At 37.4% G+C, this 21,207-nt stretch overlaps 1 protein-coding gene across 2 annotated transcripts in view; it reads left to right on the top strand.

Moving 5' to 3' along the window:
* MAP3K2 (mitogen-activated protein kinase kinase kinase 2) overlaps positions 1-21,207 on the top strand; it is a 95,218-nt gene that overhangs the window by 56,291 nt on the left and 17,720 nt on the right. For both annotated transcript variants that reach the window (XM_047772121.1, XM_047772124.1), the window contains exons 6-14: positions 6,819-6,932; positions 7,319-7,406; positions 11,309-11,439; positions 12,357-12,436; positions 13,976-14,043; positions 14,215-14,307; positions 15,561-15,767; positions 17,252-17,400; positions 17,769-17,900. In XM_047772121.1, coding sequence (XP_047628077.1) covers positions 6,819-6,932; positions 7,319-7,406; positions 11,309-11,439; positions 12,357-12,436; positions 13,976-14,043; positions 14,215-14,307; positions 15,561-15,767; positions 17,252-17,400; positions 17,769-17,900 — 1,062 coding nt within the window. The remainder of the gene's footprint in view (positions 1-6,818; positions 6,933-7,318; positions 7,407-11,308; positions 11,440-12,356; positions 12,437-13,975; positions 14,044-14,214; positions 14,308-15,560; positions 15,768-17,251; positions 17,401-17,768; positions 17,901-21,207) is intronic.

Raw genomic sequence — 21,207 nt, forward strand, 5'->3', positions numbered from 1 at the left:
TTAACTTTCATTAGTTCTTATTTTGGAAAAGTAGTGTTTATTTGGAGATTTTTTTAGGATGGTTATGCTTTTATCTAGGGATTGCTAAGCATATGGTAAGTTAGAGGAATAAGATAGCAGAAGTAAATTTTAACTTACTAAAAGGAAACTTTTTCATTTTGGAGGGTATTGAAAGGTGCTACTGTGCAAATAATTGAAAATCTATTAAAGGAGGAAATTTATGTATTACTTAGAAGTTTATTGTTTATTTATGTTTTATTTTACTCTCTGTTCTTTACTGATGAACTCTTTTCTTCTCGTATTGTATACTTGTCTACAGAAACAACAGAGTGTTGGTAGCCAGACAATGTAGTTAAAATTTAGTGGATTACCTTGTGTTGGTAAGGATGTGATTAGATGATTATGTTTGTGTTTGAGAGTCAGCACATGCAATCTTTTTTTTTTTTTTTCTGTCTTTTTGCCTTTTCTAGGGCCACTCCCGTGGCATATGGAGGTTCCCAGGCCAGGGGTCTAATCGGAGCTGTAGCCACCGGCCTACGCCAGAGCCACAGCAACTCGGGATCCGAGCCGCGTCTGCAACCTACACCACAGCTCACAGCAACGCCGGATCGTTAACCCACTGAGCAAGGCCAGGGATCAAACCCACAACCTCATGGTTCCTAGTTGGACTCGTTAACCACTGTGCTATGACGGGAACTCTCGCACATGCAATCTTGAGGTCACTGGAATGGTGAAGAACTCTGTGTTCCAGGGAATTCCCTTTTGAACCTTCTGTAAAATTTGGATTATAGCTCTTTTGTACAGCAGAATTCCAGTTGACAAATGTAGAAAGAACAGTGGTAATAGAAAAATCACCATTTGGTAAAAAACATAGTAATAACTGTTGTGAACAAGAATTGTTGATGGATTCTAAAGTTAGAGGGAAAAAGTCAGGTGAAAAACAGGCTATTTATCTAGTCATAAAGCTACTCCCCACGGGATGTTTATTAATTACAAAGGAAAACTGACTTTATAGGGGAGAAACCTCAGGGAGACATCACTTTAACCAAGAGATCAAAGTTACCATGACTTGTCCAGGTATACTAAGGAAATATTTTGAGTTGGGTTCCTGACAACTGTGATAAAAGCAGATATTGCAACCAAATGAGTCACAGGCATGAATTATCTGTTTTTCAGTGCATATAAAAGTTGTGCTGGGGAGTTCCCTTCATGGTGCAGTGGAAACAAATCCAACTAGTATTCATGAGGATGTGGGCTTGATCCCTGGCCTCACTCAGTGGGTTAAGGATCTGGCATTCCCGTGAGCTGTGGTATAGGTCATTAACTGTGGCTCTCATTAAACCCCTAGCCTGGGAACTTCTATATGCCACAGGTGTGACCCTAAAAAGCAAAAAAGAAAAAAAAGGGGGGAGTTCCCGTCGTGGCGCAGTGGTTAACGAATCCGACTAGGAACCATGAGGTTGCGGGTTCGGTCCCTGCCCTTGCTCAGTGGGTTAAGGATCCGGCATTGCTGTGAGCTGTGGTGTAGGTTGCAGACGCGGCTTGGATCCCAAGTTGCTGTGGCTCTGGCGTAGGCCGGTGGCTACAGCTCCGATTAGACCCCTAGCCTGGGAACCTCCATATGCCTCGAGAGCGGCCCAAGAAATAGCAAAAAGACAAAAAAAAAAAAAAAGTTGTACAGGCGTTCCCATCATGGCTCAGCAGTAACAAACCCAACTAGTATCCACAAGGGCACGGGTTTAATCCCTGGCCTTGCTAGGTGTGTTGCTGTGGCATAAGCTGACAGGTGCAGCTCTGATTTGACACCTAGCCTAGGAACTTCCAAGTGCCACGGGTGCGGCCCCTAAAAGACAAAAAAAAATTAAAAAGTTGTGCTTACACTGTGCTGTTGTCTGTTAAGTGTGCAGTAGCATTATGTCTTAAGAAAACAACATATATACCTTACTTTAAAAATACTTTGTTGGAATTCTCTGGTGGCCTAGCGGGTTAAGGATCTGGTGTTTTCACTGCTATGGCTTGGGTCACTGCTTTTTCAGGTGAGCATGAAACCCAAGTCACTGCTATGGCATGAGTTGATCCCTAGCCCAGAATCTGTAATTCTAGAAACCCTCTGTCATTTTGTAAAAACTGGAAAATTTCTCTATTTTCAGTTTCTTTTTCTCATACTTTCTGAAAGTTTTCTGAGAGTGGTTTTGCCATTATATCTGGGTGGCCACTTGGCAGAAATGTGGTAATGGAGGCCCTAGGGTAACATGACATTATTTAAAATTTTCTGTAGCTTAGAGTTTCTGTGGGAATCTGTGATCTGTGAGTTAGCTATGTCCTGATTCACGTCATGGCAAGACCACTGCGTGTCCTTGGACATTCAAGGTTCTAGGGAAAGACTTAGAAGAGGTGTTAGTTTTGTGGACCTATAGACAAGCAAAAAAGCCATTCTTACTGCTTGTTAGTGAGTCCTGTAAAACCTTTTTTCTGTGTAACATAAGGTCTATTCTAAAAGAATTATTATTTTGTAAACTTCTGGTTTGCCAGAATTGAATTTAAGCTGCGATTGATTGGATGTGTGAGTTAGGGCACTCTTTTTCTAATAAAGTGTTGGGTGTGTTGTCACATGGGGTACGTGGGAGTGTGCAGGCAAAATTAGTGGATTTTCAGAGACCTTTCCCAGTTTTTAATTTAATTTAATTGGGGGGGGGATGGGAGAAGGAAGGATTTATTATTAATTGCAGCAGGTAAAGAGAACATTGGGATCATTCCCAAAGCAGTGTCTTGTAATTTAATTTTTTGGTCGTACCTGTGGCCAGTGGAAATTCTCAAACCAGAGATCAAACGCACACCATATCAGTGACAACGCGGATTAACCCATCACCACAAGAGAAACCCATACTTTTCCCTTTTCTTTTCTTTCTTTCTTTTTTTCACTTTTAATAGCTGCCCCTGCAGCATCTGGAAGTTCCTGGCCTGGTGGTCAAGTCAGAGCTGCAACTACCAGGCTACACCCCAGCCACAGCAACATGGGATCCAAGCCACATCTGCCACCTATAACATAGCTCACAGCAGTGCCGGATCTTTAACCCACTGTGTGAGGCCAGGGATCGAACTCGCTTCTTCATGGATCCTAGTTGGGTTTGTTACCACTGAACCACAATGGGAACTCCGACCTTTCCCATTTTAGATGAGTAGAGGAGGAGGAACTTTTTATGGACTGTTTTCATGTTTTACTATGTAAAGTCAAGAAAATAATTCACTGTTTTTATGTTTCACTATGTAAAGTCAGGAAGATAATTCAGATTTAGTTTCTATTTGATGGAGTTTTGACTTAATTTTTACTTTCCTTTCCTGAAATGATTTTTATTAACGTAAAACTGATTATCAGTAATAAGCTAGTGGCAAATAGATTTTATGAATAAGGCCAAAGTGAATTCACCAGACAGGAAAATATTGGGTGATTTATTTAGTATAATTTAGAGAAGGTTAGACTTGTTCTTGACTCTTAATCCTCATTTTAAAACTTGTTCACATGTGAAGGATTACATCACACCGTAATAGCAGTCCAATAAAACTGCTGCTCCAGGGAACTTCCAGCTTTCATGTTAGCAAACTGAAGAGGAACAGAGTCATTTATGTCAGTATTCTGTTACTGTGATTAAACTAGTATCTTTTCCTCCAAAAGCAGCAGATTCTTAAAGAAGTAAACAATCCAATTATAAGTAATGTGTAGTTAAAATAATATTCCATTTCCTCTCAAATGAAAAACGCAAAAACAACCCTCATCATTGCTTTAAAATGTTTTCTAGTACCTAAAGTGTAATTTAAAAACTATTAAAGGTGGGAACAAGATGTACCAGTATGGTTAATAATTGATAGGAAAATGAAAAGAATTTAATTAAGTAGATCAGATTTGTTCTGTGATACCAAACGGTTAATATTTTTTTAATTAAAAAATTCTCGGAGTTCCCATCATGGCTCAGTGGTAAACGAATCTGACTAGGAACCACGACGTTGCAGGTTCCATCCCTGGCCTCGCTCAGTGGGTTAAGGATCTGGCGTTGCCGTGAGCTATGGTGTAGATTGCAGATGCGGCTGGATCCCACGTTGCTGTGGCTCTGGCACAGGCCAGCGGCTACAGCTCCAATTCACCTCCTAGCCTGGGAACCTCCATATGCCACGGGAGTGGCCCAAGAAATGGCAAAAAGACCAAAAAAAAAAAAAAAAAAGAAAAAAAGGAAAAAAAAAGGAAAATATTCTCACAAAGGAAAAAGGGTCTAGTATTAGATAAGTTGTAGTAGTATAAAATTAGCTACGAACAGAAATGGGGAATATAATTTTAAGTACAGAGTAAGTAAATGTAAGCAGATTGTATCATGTAATTCATATTAGTCCTGCTTTATATTTGCGTCTGGCAGACTTTTTTAAAACAAGGAATTGTTTTCATAAAGAAATTACAGGAGTTCCCGTCGTGGCTCAGCGGTTAACAAATCTGACTAGCATCATTGAGGACGCAGGTTCGATCCCTACCCTTGCTCAGTGGGTTAAGGATCTGATGCGGCTCAGATCCTGCGTTGCTGTGGCATAGGCCAGCAGCTACAGCTCCAATTTTACCCCTAGCCTGGGACTCTCCATATGCCACGGGTGTGGCCCTAAAAAGCAAAAGAAAAGAAAAAGAAATTACAGAGAATGAGTGAACACCATGTCAACTAGTGATTTTGACTGCCAATGAAGTTTTCACTGTATGATATTTACTAAACAAAATTTACCAAGTGTTTCTTTTTTTGCTGTGTTCTGTGGTTAGGAGTGGAGGGTCCTTATCTGCAAGGTATTTTTATGGTAGAGGACTCTTAACGAATTAGGCCTTTACATTTGAATGGCTTAAATACTGTGTTACAGGCTAACATGTGTGGAATATGTTTACTTGTTTTATATTCTATCCTTTCAATGAAGTGGAAATATACTTTGAAGATTACTGACAGAGTTGTCATAAGCTACCAAGTTTACATTAAAAAAGAAGTATTTCAGGAAATTTCCGTCGTGGCACAGTGGTTAACGAATCTGACTAGGAACCATGAGGTTACAGGTTCGATCCCTGGCCTTGCTCAGTGGGTTAATGATCCGGCGTTGCCGTGAGCTGTGGTGTAGGTTGCAGAGGAGGCTCGGATCCCGTGTTGCTGTGGCTCCGGTGTAGGCCGGTGGCTACAGCTCGGATTCGACCCCTAGCCTGGGAACCTCCATATGCCATGGGAGTGGCCCTAGAAAAGGCAAAAAGACAAAAAAAAAAAAAGTATTTCGTTAAGTAGTTTGAACCATGCTTTTTCCTTATGGGCTGTTCAGGTGTTTTTGACCCTTATGACATATGATCCATGAGAGGACTAATGAAAGCAGATTTCAACTTCCAGGGTTTACTGTGGGGTGGTTAACCTATTTAGCTGATTTGTTTTAGACAGGAGTAGTCAAGTCACCAGGGTCAGAGCTCAGAGCCTCAGGTGGGCCATAGATTGCAGGTACATTACTGGGGGCACCTTTTCAGGGCATCCATCACTGATGTTCCTTGTGTTTTGTATGTTGGTAAGCACACCAGGTAAGAATGCAAATCTGTGGTTACTGTAGAAAATAAGTTTCATTGATGCAGATGAAAGATAGTACTTTTATGTAGTTTTTGTGTATACTTCTTGTTTTATGGTAAGCATACTATAACTTAAGTTAGCAGTATTATGGCAACATCTTAGAAAATTGATCTTTTAATCTTTAACTGTGTTTTCTTTTCTTTTCTTTTTTTTTTTTTTTTGTCTTTTCTAGAGCCGCTCCCATGGCATATGGAGGTTCCCAGGCTAGGGGTCTAATCGGAGGTGTAGCCACTGGCCTACGCCAGAGCCAAAGCAACACAGGATCCAAGCCGCGTCTGCGACCTATACCACAGCTCGTGTCAACGCTGGATCCTTGACTCACTGAGCGAGGCCAGGGTTTGAACCCGCAACCTCATCGTTCCTAGTCGGATTTGTTAACCACTGCACCACGACAGGAACTCCCTTTAAATGTGTTTTCTGGAAGAATTTAATTTTTTTTTTTTTCTTGCTTTTTAGGGATGTACCTGCTGTATATGGAGGTTCCCAGGCTAGGGGTCAAATCGGAGCTACAGCTACTGGTCTACACCGCAGCCACAGCAACGCAGGATCCAAGCTGTGTCTTCAGCCTACACCACAGCTCATGGCAATGCCAGATCCTTAACTCACTGAACAAGGCCAGAAATCGAACCTACAACCTCATGGTTCCTAGTCAGATTCGTTTCTGCTGTGCCACAATGGGAACTCCATAGAAGAATTTAATTTTTTTTTGTTTTTTTTTTTGTCTTTTTGCCATTTCTTGGGCCGCTCCTGTGGCATATGGAGGTTCCAGGCTAGGGGTCAAATCGGAGCTGTAGCTGCCGGCCTATACCACAGCCACAGCAACGCAGGATCCGAGCCACGTCTGCAGCCTATACCATAGCTCACAGCAACGCCGAATCCTTAACCCACTGAGCAAGGTCAGGGATCGAACCTGCAACCTCGTGGTTCCTAGTCGGATCCGTTAACTACTGCGCTACAATGGGAACTCCAGAATTTAATTTTTAATAAAGCAAAAAATTTGTCCATACTCATTCTAGTGATGGTAGGATGGGAAGAGGAAAACAGCCTAGGTACCTGTATTCATTCAGAATTTCACTGTACTAACAAATCAAAGAGCAGGGTATTTTGAGATTTATAATTCCATAGTAATGGAGATACTCCTCAAATGACTTGTCTGGTCAGAGGGCTACATGATTCCTTTTGTTCCTTTTTGTTTAGTTGGTAATCCCATTAACTACCCAAGATGACTTGGACAAAGCTGTGGAACTGCTTGATCGCAGTATTCACATGAAGAGTCTCAAGATACTACTTGTAATGAATGGAAGTACACAGGTATGAATTGGGATTTTTTTTCAGTGAAGATTATAGGATTTATGCCTATAAAAGTCAATATATAAAATAGTTATTTCTATAATCATTGATATATTTTCAATATGATTAAATTCAAACTTACACATTGTTATTGCTATAGCTTAATATCCTTGCTCCTCAAAACTGTGTAACAAAAATTACAAATAAGTATAATATGCTGTGCATATGAAACTAACAGAAACTGAGAACTTGGGAAGAATTATGTTAGAGTTAAAATTTCAGAGAGTAGATTTGCTAAGACCCACAAACAATATAGAATACTTAGATGTTATTTGGTAGGGGAAAGGATTCTGTTTAAAGCCCTGAAGGGGAAGCGTATGACATTAATCTTACTTTTTTCTTTGTAGGCTACTAATTTAGAGCCATTGCCATCACTAGAAGATTTGGATAACACAGTATTTGGAGCAGAGAGGAAAAAAAGACTTTCTATAGTAGGTAAGAAAGCTAGGGGTCTGAATCATGAAATGGGTGATTTCTCAGTTTCATACTTTACTGTACAGCAGCACCTGAACAGAATCCTGATAAATAGCAGCCCAGCTCTATCCTCTAATTTGCTTCACTTAACTACCTCCAGTTTCTAGTGGCCCTTGAAAAGTTATGTCAAGTCATGCAGGGTTAGCAGTCTGCAGTTTATTTTCTTTCTTTCTTTTTTTTTTGCTATTTCTTGGGCTGCTCCTGTGGCATATGGAGGTTCCCAGGCTAGGGGTCTAATCGGAGCTGTAGCTGCCAGCCTACGCCAGAGCCACAGCAACGCGGGATCCGAGCCGCGTCTGCAACCTACACCACAGCTCACGGCAACACCGGATTGTTAACCCGCTGAGCAAGGGCAGGGACCGAACCCGCAACCTCATGGTTCCTAGTCAGATTCGTTAACCACTGTGCCACAACGGGAACTCCTATTTTCTTTCTTTATATATCCAGGGTATTTTGATGTTTAAAAAATTAAAATAAAACCTTAAAAAAAGTTTTAATTCTACAAATAAACTGAAGGGAAAAAATTAAAAGTAATTCTAATATATTAATATTTATGGATGGACTAAGTTCATGAGTCTTTCTCTAAGTTTTAATTATTGCCAAAAATGCTATCAAAGTAAAGATTGCTAAGAATTTCCAGATTATGCTTTATAATTAATTAGTCATTAATAATATACTGTTATAATTAAGCTTATGGTAAAAAGAAGAATGGATCATATGAGCTATTTTTTTTAAACAAGGGCTATTAGGCATCAGCTGGGCCCAGGAGCTCTGAGCGCCCCAGTTCTTTGTATCTTTTTCAGTTTGTATAAAAAATTGATAATATATAATTTTATATGATAAAAACACTACACTGGGAGTTCCTGTTTTGGTTTAGTGGGTTACAATCCCTACTAGTATCCATGAGGATGCAGGTTCAATCCCTGGCCTTGCTCAGTGTATTAAGGATCCAGCATTGCCGTGAGCTGCGGTGTAGGTTGCAGATGCAGCTCGGATCCCATGTTGCTGTGGCTGTGGTATAGGCTGGCAGCTGTAGCTCCGATTAGACCCCTAGCCTGGGAACTTCCAAATGCCATAGGTGTGGCCCTAAAAAGCAGAAAATAAATTTAAAAAAATTACATTACAAAAAAAAAAAAAGTTGTTATTAACAGGGCAGTGAATATGGTCATTAAAGATAGCATGGAAACGTGTGAGGGTGGGTTGAATGAAGAAGTAGAAGAGATGAAACAGATGAAGGGAGGAAGCAGGAAGGTAGGATCTAAGACTAGCCATAGAAGAGGGTGTTAATAATGAAAGAAAAGATTGAATTGGCTGTGTGAACCAACCAGAAAATCTGCTATTCATCTTCTGCTTTGGTCCCCAGAAGCTATTTTATGATTACTTCCTCCTAAATGTCTTATGTGAGTCTTACTTTGAGTTTCAGAAGTAAAATAAAAATTGCTTGTCTTCATTTGGATATATTTTGAAATGAATTAATATTTTGATGACAGAACTTTAGGGATACCTAAATTCAAATTCCAGCTCTCTAGTTAACATGAGACCAAAAACATTGTCCTCATCTCTAGATGATGGGATTGTTGTGGCAGTCAATCTAGAGTACACTGTTAATGTACATTTTGTTTTTCAAACTAGGAAGTATGAGTACATTCTTTTATTTTTTTCCCTTTTCTTATCATTATAGTACTTATTCATTTTAAAGTTAAAAATTGCCAATTCATCTTAGTTACATTAGACAGAACAAGCTAAATACATTAAATTAACATTTTAAATTTATTTTGAATTAAAACTGTACTGAATACCTCATTCTTGTTCTACTAATATTCTTAACTTCAGTGCTAATAACATAAGAGGAAAGCAAAAATTGTAAAGTATAAAATTACTAGTCTTGGCACCTCTTTAAAATTGAAATAGCTTTGATAAATATGACCGTTATCTTTTTTCCTTATTTATTGACCATTCTTTCCTTTAATTATTTTCACGAAAGAGAGAGGAAGAACTTTCTTTGGGCTGGGAATATATGCTTGTGTGGAAGTCTCAACCAAGTGTGTATTGGCACACCCATTACTAAGAAAAGTTCCAGAAATAGGTTATCAAGTAAGGAGTTGAAGAAAGTTTCAGAACCTTTTTCCTTCCCTGTCTCCTTTAGGATAATGAATATGTTTATCTTTTTTTTTTTTTAAGGGTCACACCCACAGCATATGGAGGTTCCCAGGCTAAGGGTTTAATCAGAGTTACATTTGCCAGCCTACACCACAGCCACAGCAATGCCAGATCTGAGCCATGTCTGCGACCTACATCACAGCTCACAGCAAAGCCACATCCCAGCCCACTGAGCAAGGCCAGGGATCAAACTTGCAACCTCATGTTCCTGGTCAGATTCATTTCCACTGTGCTACAACGGGAACTCCTGTTATCTTCTTTTATAAATAATGTCATATGAAAGGAATAAAAATTTTAGGGACATTGTTGTGATCATAGTTGTTACAAAGCCTAAATCAGCCCCCAACCCCTGGCTCCAAGTTGAGTCCGTAATAATTTTGGAATTGAGTTTAGAAAATTATCGTTTTAATGCACATCTCTTGGTAATCATTTTGTTCTCTTTCACCCTATCTCATCACTAACAAATGCAAATATACATTTACAGTGACCCCCATACTTAAAGCAAAAGCCTTTTTTGCTTTAAATCTGGCCAGAACCTAAATGCTCACATAACTTCCTTATATCTTTTTTATAGTTTAATTCAAAAATTTGGAGGAAAGCAGGGAAACTATTATAATCATAGCATAATTAAATGAACCAAAGTAGATTTTCTGATTTTCTGAACTATGAAGAAATTTAAATTCTAGGACTATGACTTGCCACGAAAAAAACTAATTTTTTTTTTTTTGGTCTTTTTGCTATTTCTTGGGCTGCTCCCACGGCATATGGAGGTTCCTAGGCTAGGGGTCTAATCGGAGCTGCAGCCACCAGCCTACGCCAGAGCCACAGCAACGCGGGATCCGAGCCGCGTCTGCAACCTACACCACAGCTCATGGCAACGCCGGATCGTTAACCCACTGAGCAAGGGCAGGGACCAAACCCGCAACCTCATGGTTCCTAGTCAGATTCATTAACCACTGTGCCACGACGGGAACTCCAAAAACCCTAATTTTAAGTATCCAAGAGTAAAATCCAGAATTCCAGATTGGAAACACTGTAATATGGGCTGAATGACTGAGAATTAATCTCACTTTAGGTTTCTAACGATGAAAGAGAGGGAATGGAAAGAACATCATGGAGACAAATGTGCAGAGCATATGTTTATTGTGAATAAATTTGCCATCATAACCCTTGCAAAGGAGAGATTTAGTCTCATGTTTACAGATAAGGAAGAGGTTCATGGTGATTGAATAACTTTCTCAAAGAAACAGAGGTAAAGAACTAGAACTAGAATTTAAACTGAGGTTGGACTATAAAGCCCATCTTTCCACTCCATAATGATGCTTTCCATAAATTACTTTACGGGGTAACACATATCAGGGCAGAAGTGACCTTTGAAAGTGCAGAAGCACTGCGTTTATCTAAAATACTGTGTTGTTTTGTTAGCCTCACAATGTGGTTGTCAGCAGTTAGAAGAATACCACCTAATAAGTATAAATGGATATTGCAATAAGGTTAATAATTACAGTAGGGTGGAAGTTTAGAAAGGAATAAAAACATTGGAAGTTTTAGAGACATGAATGCTTGGTTAAGTTTTTATAAAACTAGGTTTCAGTTGCTAAAAGCATCAGTACCATAGTCCAGAAATTGAGTGTATATTTACTTAAAACAAGAATTGGTTCCCTGATGGAATTTATAAAATCAAATGATTTTTCTCCTTTGAGGTCCCACTAGTAGAGATAGAAGCTCCCCTCCCCCTGGATACATTCCAGATGAATTGCACCAGGTTGCCCGGAATGGGTCGTTCACCAGTATCAACAGTGAAGGAGAGTTCATTCCAGAGAGCATGGACCAAGTAAGCAAAATTTGGTTGTAGTTTTTAATTTCATGTAAAGGGATGTAGTCAGGGGATAACATAGTCTGGCAGGTGTATGGTATTTATTTTACATCTTCTCCAATCACATCTCTTCCTTTTTAAGTGAACAAAATAGTAAAGGTGTAGGGAAATACCCACTAATTTACATATGCCTGTGGGCATTCATATATAAAGAAAGAATAAGGCTGATTTTCTTATGTTGCTCATCCATAAATGAATGAATGCATTTGTTTATAATCCTGGGATTAACATTCAGGTTTTTTAAATTGACGTTTGAAGGATACAGTAAAACTACAAATATTTAACTTTATGAAGCTGAGGTTTGTCTACTTTCAAAATCTTTTTTAAATGTTTTTGAAAGTTTTGTAATATTAAAGTATTTTCATTGAGTTGCTGTTGTTTCCTTAGCATTACCTTGGATGCTTACATCATTAGAGTTTATATTTTCTAATAATGTATCTGTCATGGTGTCGTTAGTTTCAGTTTGGATGGGGCCATTGTTCAGTGTTCAGTAAAGAAAATTATGTGAAGTCTTTTAGCTTTTAATTATTTACCTAATAATCCAGAGAGAAAGAGTATTTTTCTATTGGGAATTTTGAAATTGTAGCCTACCTACGGGGGACAAGTACTTCTAAAACATTTAAAAATGAGTAACTCTGGGGATGATTGCTGTTAGATAGGGAGTTTCTTTTTTGGGTACTGAAAGTGTTCTGAGATTATGGTGAGAGTTGTGCATGCTCAGTATCAACCACCTGATTTAAAGCAACCATTGAATGCTTTAAACGGGTGAAGTTTATGACACATGAGTTACATCTTAATAAAGCTTTTTTTTTTTTTTTAAATGGCAACTCTGGTTATAATCATGTCGACTGAGTGTGGACTCCATATTTTTCTAGATGTTGGACCCATTATCTTTAAGCAGCCCTGAAAATTCTGGCTCAGGAAGTTGTCCATCACTTGATAGCCCTTTGGATGGGTAATGTTGATTGTGGTTTTTGTTTTTTAGTATATGTGGGTAAATATGCATACATGTAGCATGTTGAATTATCAACTCTTTTGTGCTCCATTCAGAGGAATATAGTTAATACTGACCTGTTCTTACAGTATATTGATTGTTTTCACATTTTGGGCAAACCCCTTTACCTCATGGTGCTCAGTGTCTTTATTAGTTAAAATTATATCTGATTATAGTATTTTGAGTTTCCTGCTTGCTGAAGTTATATGTGAAAATAAATGTGAACTTAGAATATATGTATGTTTACTTTTAAACCTGTGTTGGTGAAGCTGCAATCAAATTTTTCATAATAGGTTTGGTTTTGGAGATTCTTAAGGTTGTTTCACCTTTTGGGATTATGTTCATTCTGGCACCAAATTATAAATAACGTACATTCTCGGTAATTATGTCCCAGTATGTTGGTTGTCATTTAAATGTTAAGTACTTTTTTGGTTTCGTAAGATAGCTGTTGAGGAATATAAGCTGGGTCAAGTTGCATCTGTTAATTTTTTTGTTATAAGTGCTCCCTTTCTCCTCTTCTCAGTAGGATAGTGTTTACCTGTAGCATGCAAAAAAAAGCTAGTATCTTTGTTAAGATTGTTACCTGTTTAATCTCTGGGATTGCTTTATGAAAGCAAATTCTGAAAATATAACTAATATTGTATGGAAATACACATTGAATTTTCTGTTACCCATATACATGGTTCACTTTGTCAGTGCCCACATTTACCTCAAGATAGGTATCTAAAATATTTAAGGAATTCAGGGAGATAGTAATGTAAATGCTGTGCATTGAGTATTTAATATTTGAAAGATGCTTCCTGAGGTAGATAGGTATAAAATTAGTGAGTTAGATATCATTATCTCCTTGTTATAGATGTGGGCATAGTCTCAGAAAGATGATTTGCCAAAGTTGCAATAGCTAGTTTAAGTGGCAGAGCTAGGATTGAAACACAAGTGTTTCTGTGCATCTATAATTCCAAAATGTATTGTTTTTACTACTGTATTCTGCAGGTTGATTTTAATGGTTTTTTTTTTTTTTTTGTCTTTTTAGGGCCGCACCTGCGGCATATGGAGGTTCCCAGGCTAGGGGTCAGATCGTAGCTGTAGTTGCTGGCCTATGCCACAGCAACATGGGATCCAAGCCACATCTGCAACTTACACCACAACTCATGGCATAATCAGATCCTTAACTCACTGAGCAGGGCCAGGGATCAAACCTGCGTCCTCATGGATGCTAGTCAGATTTGTTTCCGCTGAGCCACGACAGGAACTCCTGCAGGTTGATATTAAAAGCCCAGGGCATTCATGTGTCAAATAAGTGTTTAAAAAGAGATTTCCCTTTTTTAGTTAACACTTGAGAGTGAGCACTTTTATTTGTTTTTAAAATTTTAATATATATAATTTATATATGTTTGTACATATATCCACACATACATACTGAAATTGATATTGCATAAAGATTTTCTAAAATATCTTAAATATTTTCTCTTAATTTAATGAGACATGTTTTACTTTCAGAGAGAGCTATCCAAAATCACGAATGCCTAGGGCACAGAGCTACCCAGATAATCATCAGGAATTTTCAGGTTAGACTGTCCACATTCTAAATGTTTACGTCATTAAATAACATTTTGGCTGGGAGGGAGAGGGAAAAATTTTTTTTAGAAAAATCAAATAAAAATGGGTAAATGTATCTTACATCATTAGAAATAATCTGACTTTTTAAAATAACATAAGTTTTTTATGTGTCTTAATAGACTACGATAACCCTATCTTTGAGAAATTTGGAAAAGGAGGAACATATCCAAGAAGGTATCATGTTTCATATCACCATCAAGACTATAATGATGGTAAGTTTTTGGCAATTAGATAAAAAAAGTTTATTAAAAATCTCAAAAATAATAAAAATAAATTTGTTCCTATACCACTTAGTTTTCTGCTTAAAAAGTTATTTAAAGAGAAGTTCCCTTGTGGCCTAGCAGTTAAGGATCCAACATTGTCACTTCTGTGGCTCAGGTCACTGCTGTGGTGCAGATTCTATCCATGGTACAGGAACTTGCATATGCTGTAAGCTCATCCTAAAGAGAAAGAATTTGGATCTTAACGAAACTGTAATAACATCTTAGCTTCATGCCAACTTACCTTATAATACTTATCTTTCCCTTAGAAGAAAAGGGGTAGTTAAAAATGGTATTAATTAGGGGAAAAAATAAAAAGTTCTCAGATGACTCAGTGGGTTAAGAATCTGGTATTGTCACTGTTATGGCTCTGGTTACTGCTGTGGTTCAGGTTTGATCCTTGGCCTGAGAACTTCCTTCCATATGCCATGGGCACAGCCAAAAAAAATAGCATTCATTAGAAAATTACTCCTTGATGATGAAATTCATTCAGCTTGCATTGTCCTTCTAAGAAAAAAAAAATATTACTACCTATAAACTTTCCAATTTTTGTTTTATATTTTAAATCATTATTGGAAATGAGGCTGAAATATATTTTTTTCCTTTTTATCCACAAATGAGGGAGTTCTAGTCTATGCTTTTATGAATGTGTGTGTAACATAAGAGGTTATTTGAATTTGTATTCAGATTCTGGTTTTTTTGCCCCACTTTTCATTTCTTCCTTCACCTTTCTCTTTGTTTTTGATTTTTGACTATGATTCACTATTAATAAGGGTATGTCCTTGAACTTTTAAAAAATACTGTTCAGGGAAGCTCCCATTGTAGCTCAGTAGTAATGAGCCTGACTAGTAACCATGAGGATGAGGGTTTGGTCCCTGGCCTTGAGTAGTGGGTTAAGGATTTGGCATTGCTGTGAGCTGTGGTATAGGTCGGAGATGCAGCTCGGATCCTGCATTGCTGTGGCTGTGGTGTAGGCCGCCAGCTGTAGCTCCAATTAGACCCCATCCCTAAAAAAACAAAAAAGGAAAAAAAATACTATTCAACTATTCATAAATTTAAAACATATAATCAAATAATCATTGCTCTTTCCATTTCTTAGCATAGTCACAGAACAAATTTCTATTCCTTATGTTATAATTTTTAAATACTTTCAGTTCCAATATATTAATAAAAAGTTGCAAAGTAATTCTGTTTTCATTTTGTAGGGCGTAAAACTTTCCCAAGAGCTAGAAGGACCCAGGGAACCAGCTTCCGGTCTCCTGTGAGTTTCAGTCCTACTGACCACTCCTTAAGCACTAGTAGTGGAAGCAGCATCTTTACCCCAGAGTATGATGAGAATCGATTAAGAAGAAGGGGAAGTGATATAGACAATCCTACTCTGACTGTCATGGACATCAGCCCACCCAGCCGCTGTAAGTAATAGAAATTGTCAGAGTGAAATGTATAGCAGAACTTTTGCAGACTTTGATAGGATTAGAAGGAATACATACTAAGCCAGTCCTCAGACTGAAACCAACTTCTCAGAAACAGATGAAAATGGTTATTTGTAAAAGTGGTTGTAAGGTCAGGTATAAATATAACATTACTGCTCATTACTTTAAGTGATTCCGTCCTTTGCTTTTATTGGAAAAATTGTTACCAATTAGCCATTCATTCATTTCACATAATCTAGTTGAGTGCTTAACTCTGAGATTTCAAACGTGACCTCTAAGATCTAGTCTAATGGAAAGAATGCTGTGTTGTAAAATAATAGCATTTAATCTAGATCTTTAATGTGAATAGGAATTCACTAGCTAAGGAAGGAGGTTTCACGTGCAAGAGGCCAAGGACATATTCTGAAAATGGGGAATAGTTTATATTCAGCTGAAGTGAAGGCTATCTCACTTGAAACAATAGATGTAGGACTAGGATGGAAACTAAGGGCAGATTGTGAAGTATTTGGATTTTGTAAGTAGTGTATATTCAAAGATTCATGCTCAAAGACATTTGCTGCAGCAATACTCTGAATTCCTCCCTTTTGTGCTGTTGTCTTATTTTATTTTTACATCTATGACTTTCACAACATTGCTATTTTTGCTTTAGACAACTATATAGTGATTTAAAATAAGAGAAGAATGTCTTTTATATATACCTCTAGTTTATCTATTTCTGTAGATTTTTATTTCTATAGATCCAAGATTCTGTCAAATATCAAATTCCTTTTGCCCGAAGAATTGTTTTTGACCTTTTCTTGTAATACAGATCTACTGGTAATAAATTCTTTGAGCTCTTATTTGTTTGAAAAACTATTTCTCTTTTATTTTTTGAAAGATTCTTTTTTTTTCTGGGCATACATTTCTGAGCAGTTTTTTTCTTTCAGCACTTTAAAGTTGTCTCTCCATTGTCTTCTGGCTTGTGTACCTCCTGAGAAGTACTGTGTTTTTATCTACTGTATTTCTTATCTTTGTTCCTCTGTCTTTAGTGTGCTTTTTTCCCTCTGACTGCGTTCAGGTTTTCCTCTTGTTGGTCTGAGAGTGATTGTCTTCCCAGTTCCCTACATGATAGGCAGATAGAAAACTAATCACAAATATTACTGCAATAAAGATTAGAAATAGTGTGTCTTATACATCTTAAATTGAGTGAAAGATGCTATTACATTTGTAATCAGGTAAAAAAAAATAATCTCATTAGAAAAAATGAGTCATAGGGCTGTGAAACTTGTTTGGTTTAGAATTCTTATATGACTAAAGTGAAAAAATTTCAAAGACGATGATCATTATGAATTTGGGTGATCATGAATTTCCCTTAATATCCAAGCATATTCAGTTAAAGATGTCATTAATGCAGTATACTCATTTAGTCCCTAACCATTGGGTGCCACCTGGCTATTCCATCTTTAAAAATATTCCTTTTTTAGCACCTCGTGCTCCAACCAACTGGAGATTGGGCAAACTGCTTGGCCAGGGAGCTTTTGGCAGAGTCTACCTCTGTTATGATGTTGATACAGGAAGAGAATTGGCTGTTAAGCAAGTTCAGTTTGACCCAGATAGCCCTGAAACCAGCAAGGTAAGAATCAGTAAACAAGCTACTCTGTCACATGATTTTTTTTTAAAAAAGAAGGATTTTTACTAAAATAAATGCAGCACAAAATAGATTTTTTCTTAATACAGATTATTAAAACAGATAGATATGTTTATTTACTTCATACTATGGATTTTTCTCTTTTAGTACTCAGTTATGCTTCTTAATGTGATCTAGTGTTAGCTAACCATCAAGGACTGTTACAAAAGCTATTGTGTAGAGACTTAAAAATATTTATTCCTTGGAAAGTGAAAATTTCAGGATGAAATCACCTTGATGGTTTATGAAGTTTGAATTGTTTTTGCTTTTACTAGCAATACTGTAAAGACTTAACGGTGAGTTCTGTCTTTCAGGAAGTAAACGCACTTGAGTGTGAAATTCAGTTGTTGAAAAACTTGCTGCATGAGCGAATTGTTCAGTATTATGGCTGTTTGAGGGATCCCCAAGAAAAAACACTTTCCATATTTATGGAATATATGCCAGGGGTAAGTTAGTATATCCTTTGCAAATGGAGGTTTTTTGTTTTGTTTTGTTTGTTTTGTTTTGTTTTGTTTTTTTGCTTTTTAGGGCTATACCTGTAGCATATGCAATTTTCCAGACTAGGGGGCTAGGGGGTCGAATTGGAGCTGCAGCTGCCAGCCTACATCACAGCCACAGCAATGTCAGACCCAAGAGATACTCTGTTTAAAGTCTTGGCGGAAGAAGGAAAAACAGCAATTTTTGATTATAAAATGTTAAGGACATTTTGGAAGTTTTAAATTAAAGCTGGGTAATATACTTTTATTTTCTATCTTCTTCATTGATCTTTATATTTTTTAACTCTTTTTTTTTTAATGCTAAAGAATACTAAAATCATTTACAGACCTCATAGCAGTCTATACTCAGATTTTCCTAAATGCTGTAGTAATAGCTAGTTCATCCACACCAGGATTCAGTCCAGAACCACACATTATATTTTGTTTGTCTCTTACTCCTCTTTTAATCTAGAATAATTTGGGGAATTCTCTTTTGGTTCAGCAGGTTAAGGATCTGGCGTTGCTGTGGCTGTGATGTGGCGTTGCTGTGGTTCAGTCCTTAGCCCAAGAACTTCCACATGCCATGGGTGTGGCCAAAAAAAAATCTAGAACAATTTGTAGGTGACACATATTTGACAAAGAGATCAGGCTAGTTGTTCTGTTGAGAGCCTTATCTCATAGATTTCTCTCACTGCATCCTTGTGGTGGTGTTTGGTTTATTCCTTTATCCCCAGATTTCCTGTAAACTCCAAGTTAGATCTAAAATCTAAATTAGATTCAAATTTAGCATTTATTAGCTGCATCCTAAATGATGCTGTCCACTTCATGTTGCATCTCATTAGGAGACATACAGTTTCTGGTTGTTCCACTAGTGGTAATGCTAAGATTGACTGTTAGATTGAGGTGATTGACATCCTGATTCCTCCATTGTAAAGTTTTGTTTTTCCTGAAGACCAGAAAGTAATCTGAACTACAGCAGTGGCACATGGGAATATCTGGGTCTTTTTCAGCCATCCACTTCACGTTCTTAACACGGATTAATAACTGTTGCCTGAGTCATTAATTTCATTAGGAGATTAAAAATGTGATTTGTTCAAAACTGTCATTCCTTCTTATTTTTAGTCTTGTAGAATACATTCTAATACTAAATGTTTTTCAAGACAGTGGTATATTTATTCACTTAAAAATACATTCACTCTTGGAAGTTCACTTGTGACACAGGTTAAGGATCCAGCTTTGTCACAGCTGCAGCTCTGGTTTGATACCTGGCCTGGGAACTTCCACCTGCCGGAGGTGTAGCCAATAAAAAACCTTATTCATTGTCATAATAGGCCGTATATACGTTAAAAAACGTTTAACTTATGGGTCGTTAAGAGAACAGCTTACTAGAATTGTATGTAGAATGTACAGGATGCAGATTAAGCTTCTGGATCAATAAAACCGTGGATCAGTATCTGATAGTGCAGTTGTCCCTCAGTATCTCCAGGGAATTGGTTCTAGGACCTCCCACAGATATCAAAATCTGAAGATGCTCAAATCCCTTACATAATGATACAATATTTGCGTATTACCTGCTCATATGCTCTCGTGTATGTTGTCATCTCTAGATTCCTTATAATACCTAATACGCTATAAATGCTATGTAAATAGTTGTAACTACAATGTAAATGCTATGTAAATTGTTGCCGATACAGCAAATTCATGTTGTGCTTTTTGGAACTTCTTGGAATTTTTTTTTCAAGTATTTTCAATCAGCACTTGGTTGAATCTAAGGATGTGGAACTGGCAAACACAGAGGGCCAATTTTAATGATTTTTAAATGATTTTAATGACCAATTTTCTTAGTCTTAGGAGAGTAACACCAAACTGTACTTTGTCTTTTATCCTCATGGATAATTGTTTATAGTGACATCATTGTTACTCATCATTGCTACTTTTTTGTTTTCAAAGATTCCATTGGCAGTGTAAATTGAGTTTTTTAAAAATCCCCTTTGGAAAATAAAATGGTAGTATGTATTAATGGTAGTATGTATTGAAAGCTTTTGACCTAATAATCTTACAGAAATTTAGTCTATAAAAGTAATCCAGAAGAAGGAAAAAACTGTTTTCCTTTATTTTAGGATTATCTGTGGTGGAAAAAGTGGAAATATCAGTGCCCCCGGTGGAAGTAAATTATGATGGCATTATCCAAGAGAATATATATTAAAAAAGTTGTGAAGGCATATAGCAAAGTTGGAGAAAGTACTTATAATAAGAGAGAGAAAAGAATATAAAATGCTTTTTAAGCACAGAGACCTATATCTAATCACGTGGCTTGTGATAGACCATGACAGAAGATAATATGAGAAGAAGAACGTATGTGTTTATGGCTAGGTCACTTTGCTGTACAGCAGAATTTGACAGAACACTGTAAATCAACTATAATAAAAATTTTTAAATAAAATGCTTTCTAATAGCTATATTTTAAAGTATCTCTTTGGAAAAGAACAGAAATTTAGAAAAATGAAAATGAATTATTTTGGGATTATAATTGATTTTTCTCTTATTCAGATTTCCATTACTGTTTGTGGAATAAATATTTAAATTAAGAATAAAAAATAGGAGTTCCCATCATGGCTCAGTGGTTAACAAATCTGACTAGGAACCATGAGGATGCAGGTTTGATCCCTGGCCTTGCTCAGTGGGTTAAGAATCCGGCATTGCTGTGACCTGTTGTGTAGGTTGCTGACTCGGCTCGGATCCTGCCTTGCTGTGGCTCTGGCATAGGCCGGCAGCTATAGATCCGATTAGACCCCTAGCCTGGGAACCTCCATGTGCCGTGGGTGTGGCCCTAGAAAAGGCAAAAAGACAAAAAAAAAAGGAATAAAAAATAATTCTGAATAAATGTGAATAGAGACCCACATTGTTAGAGATAAAATTAATTAAAATGGTTCATTGGATAGAACCAATTCACATCACAAATAGAGACATGGTATTCTGTATATGTTTAGCAATCTTAAGATTAAACTGGGAGTCCCCGTTGTGGCATAGTGGAATCGAATCTGACTAGTAACCATGAGGCTGTGCATTCGATCCCTGGCTTTGCTCTTTAATCCCTAGTTAAAGATCTGATGTTGCCGTGAGCTGTGGTGTAGGTCACAGATGTGGCTCTGATCCTGCATTGCTGTGGCTCTGGTATAGGCCAACAGCTACAGCTCCAATTCTACCCCTAGCCTGGAAACATCCATATGCTGCAGGTATGGCCCTAAAAGACCAAAAAAAAAAAAAAAAAAAAAAA

This window comes from Phacochoerus africanus, chromosome 3 (genome assembly GCF_016906955.1).
Source record: "Phacochoerus africanus isolate WHEZ1 chromosome 3, ROS_Pafr_v1, whole genome shotgun sequence".
In the NCBI taxonomy this organism is placed as follows: Eukaryota; Metazoa; Chordata; class Mammalia; order Artiodactyla; family Suidae; genus Phacochoerus; species Phacochoerus africanus.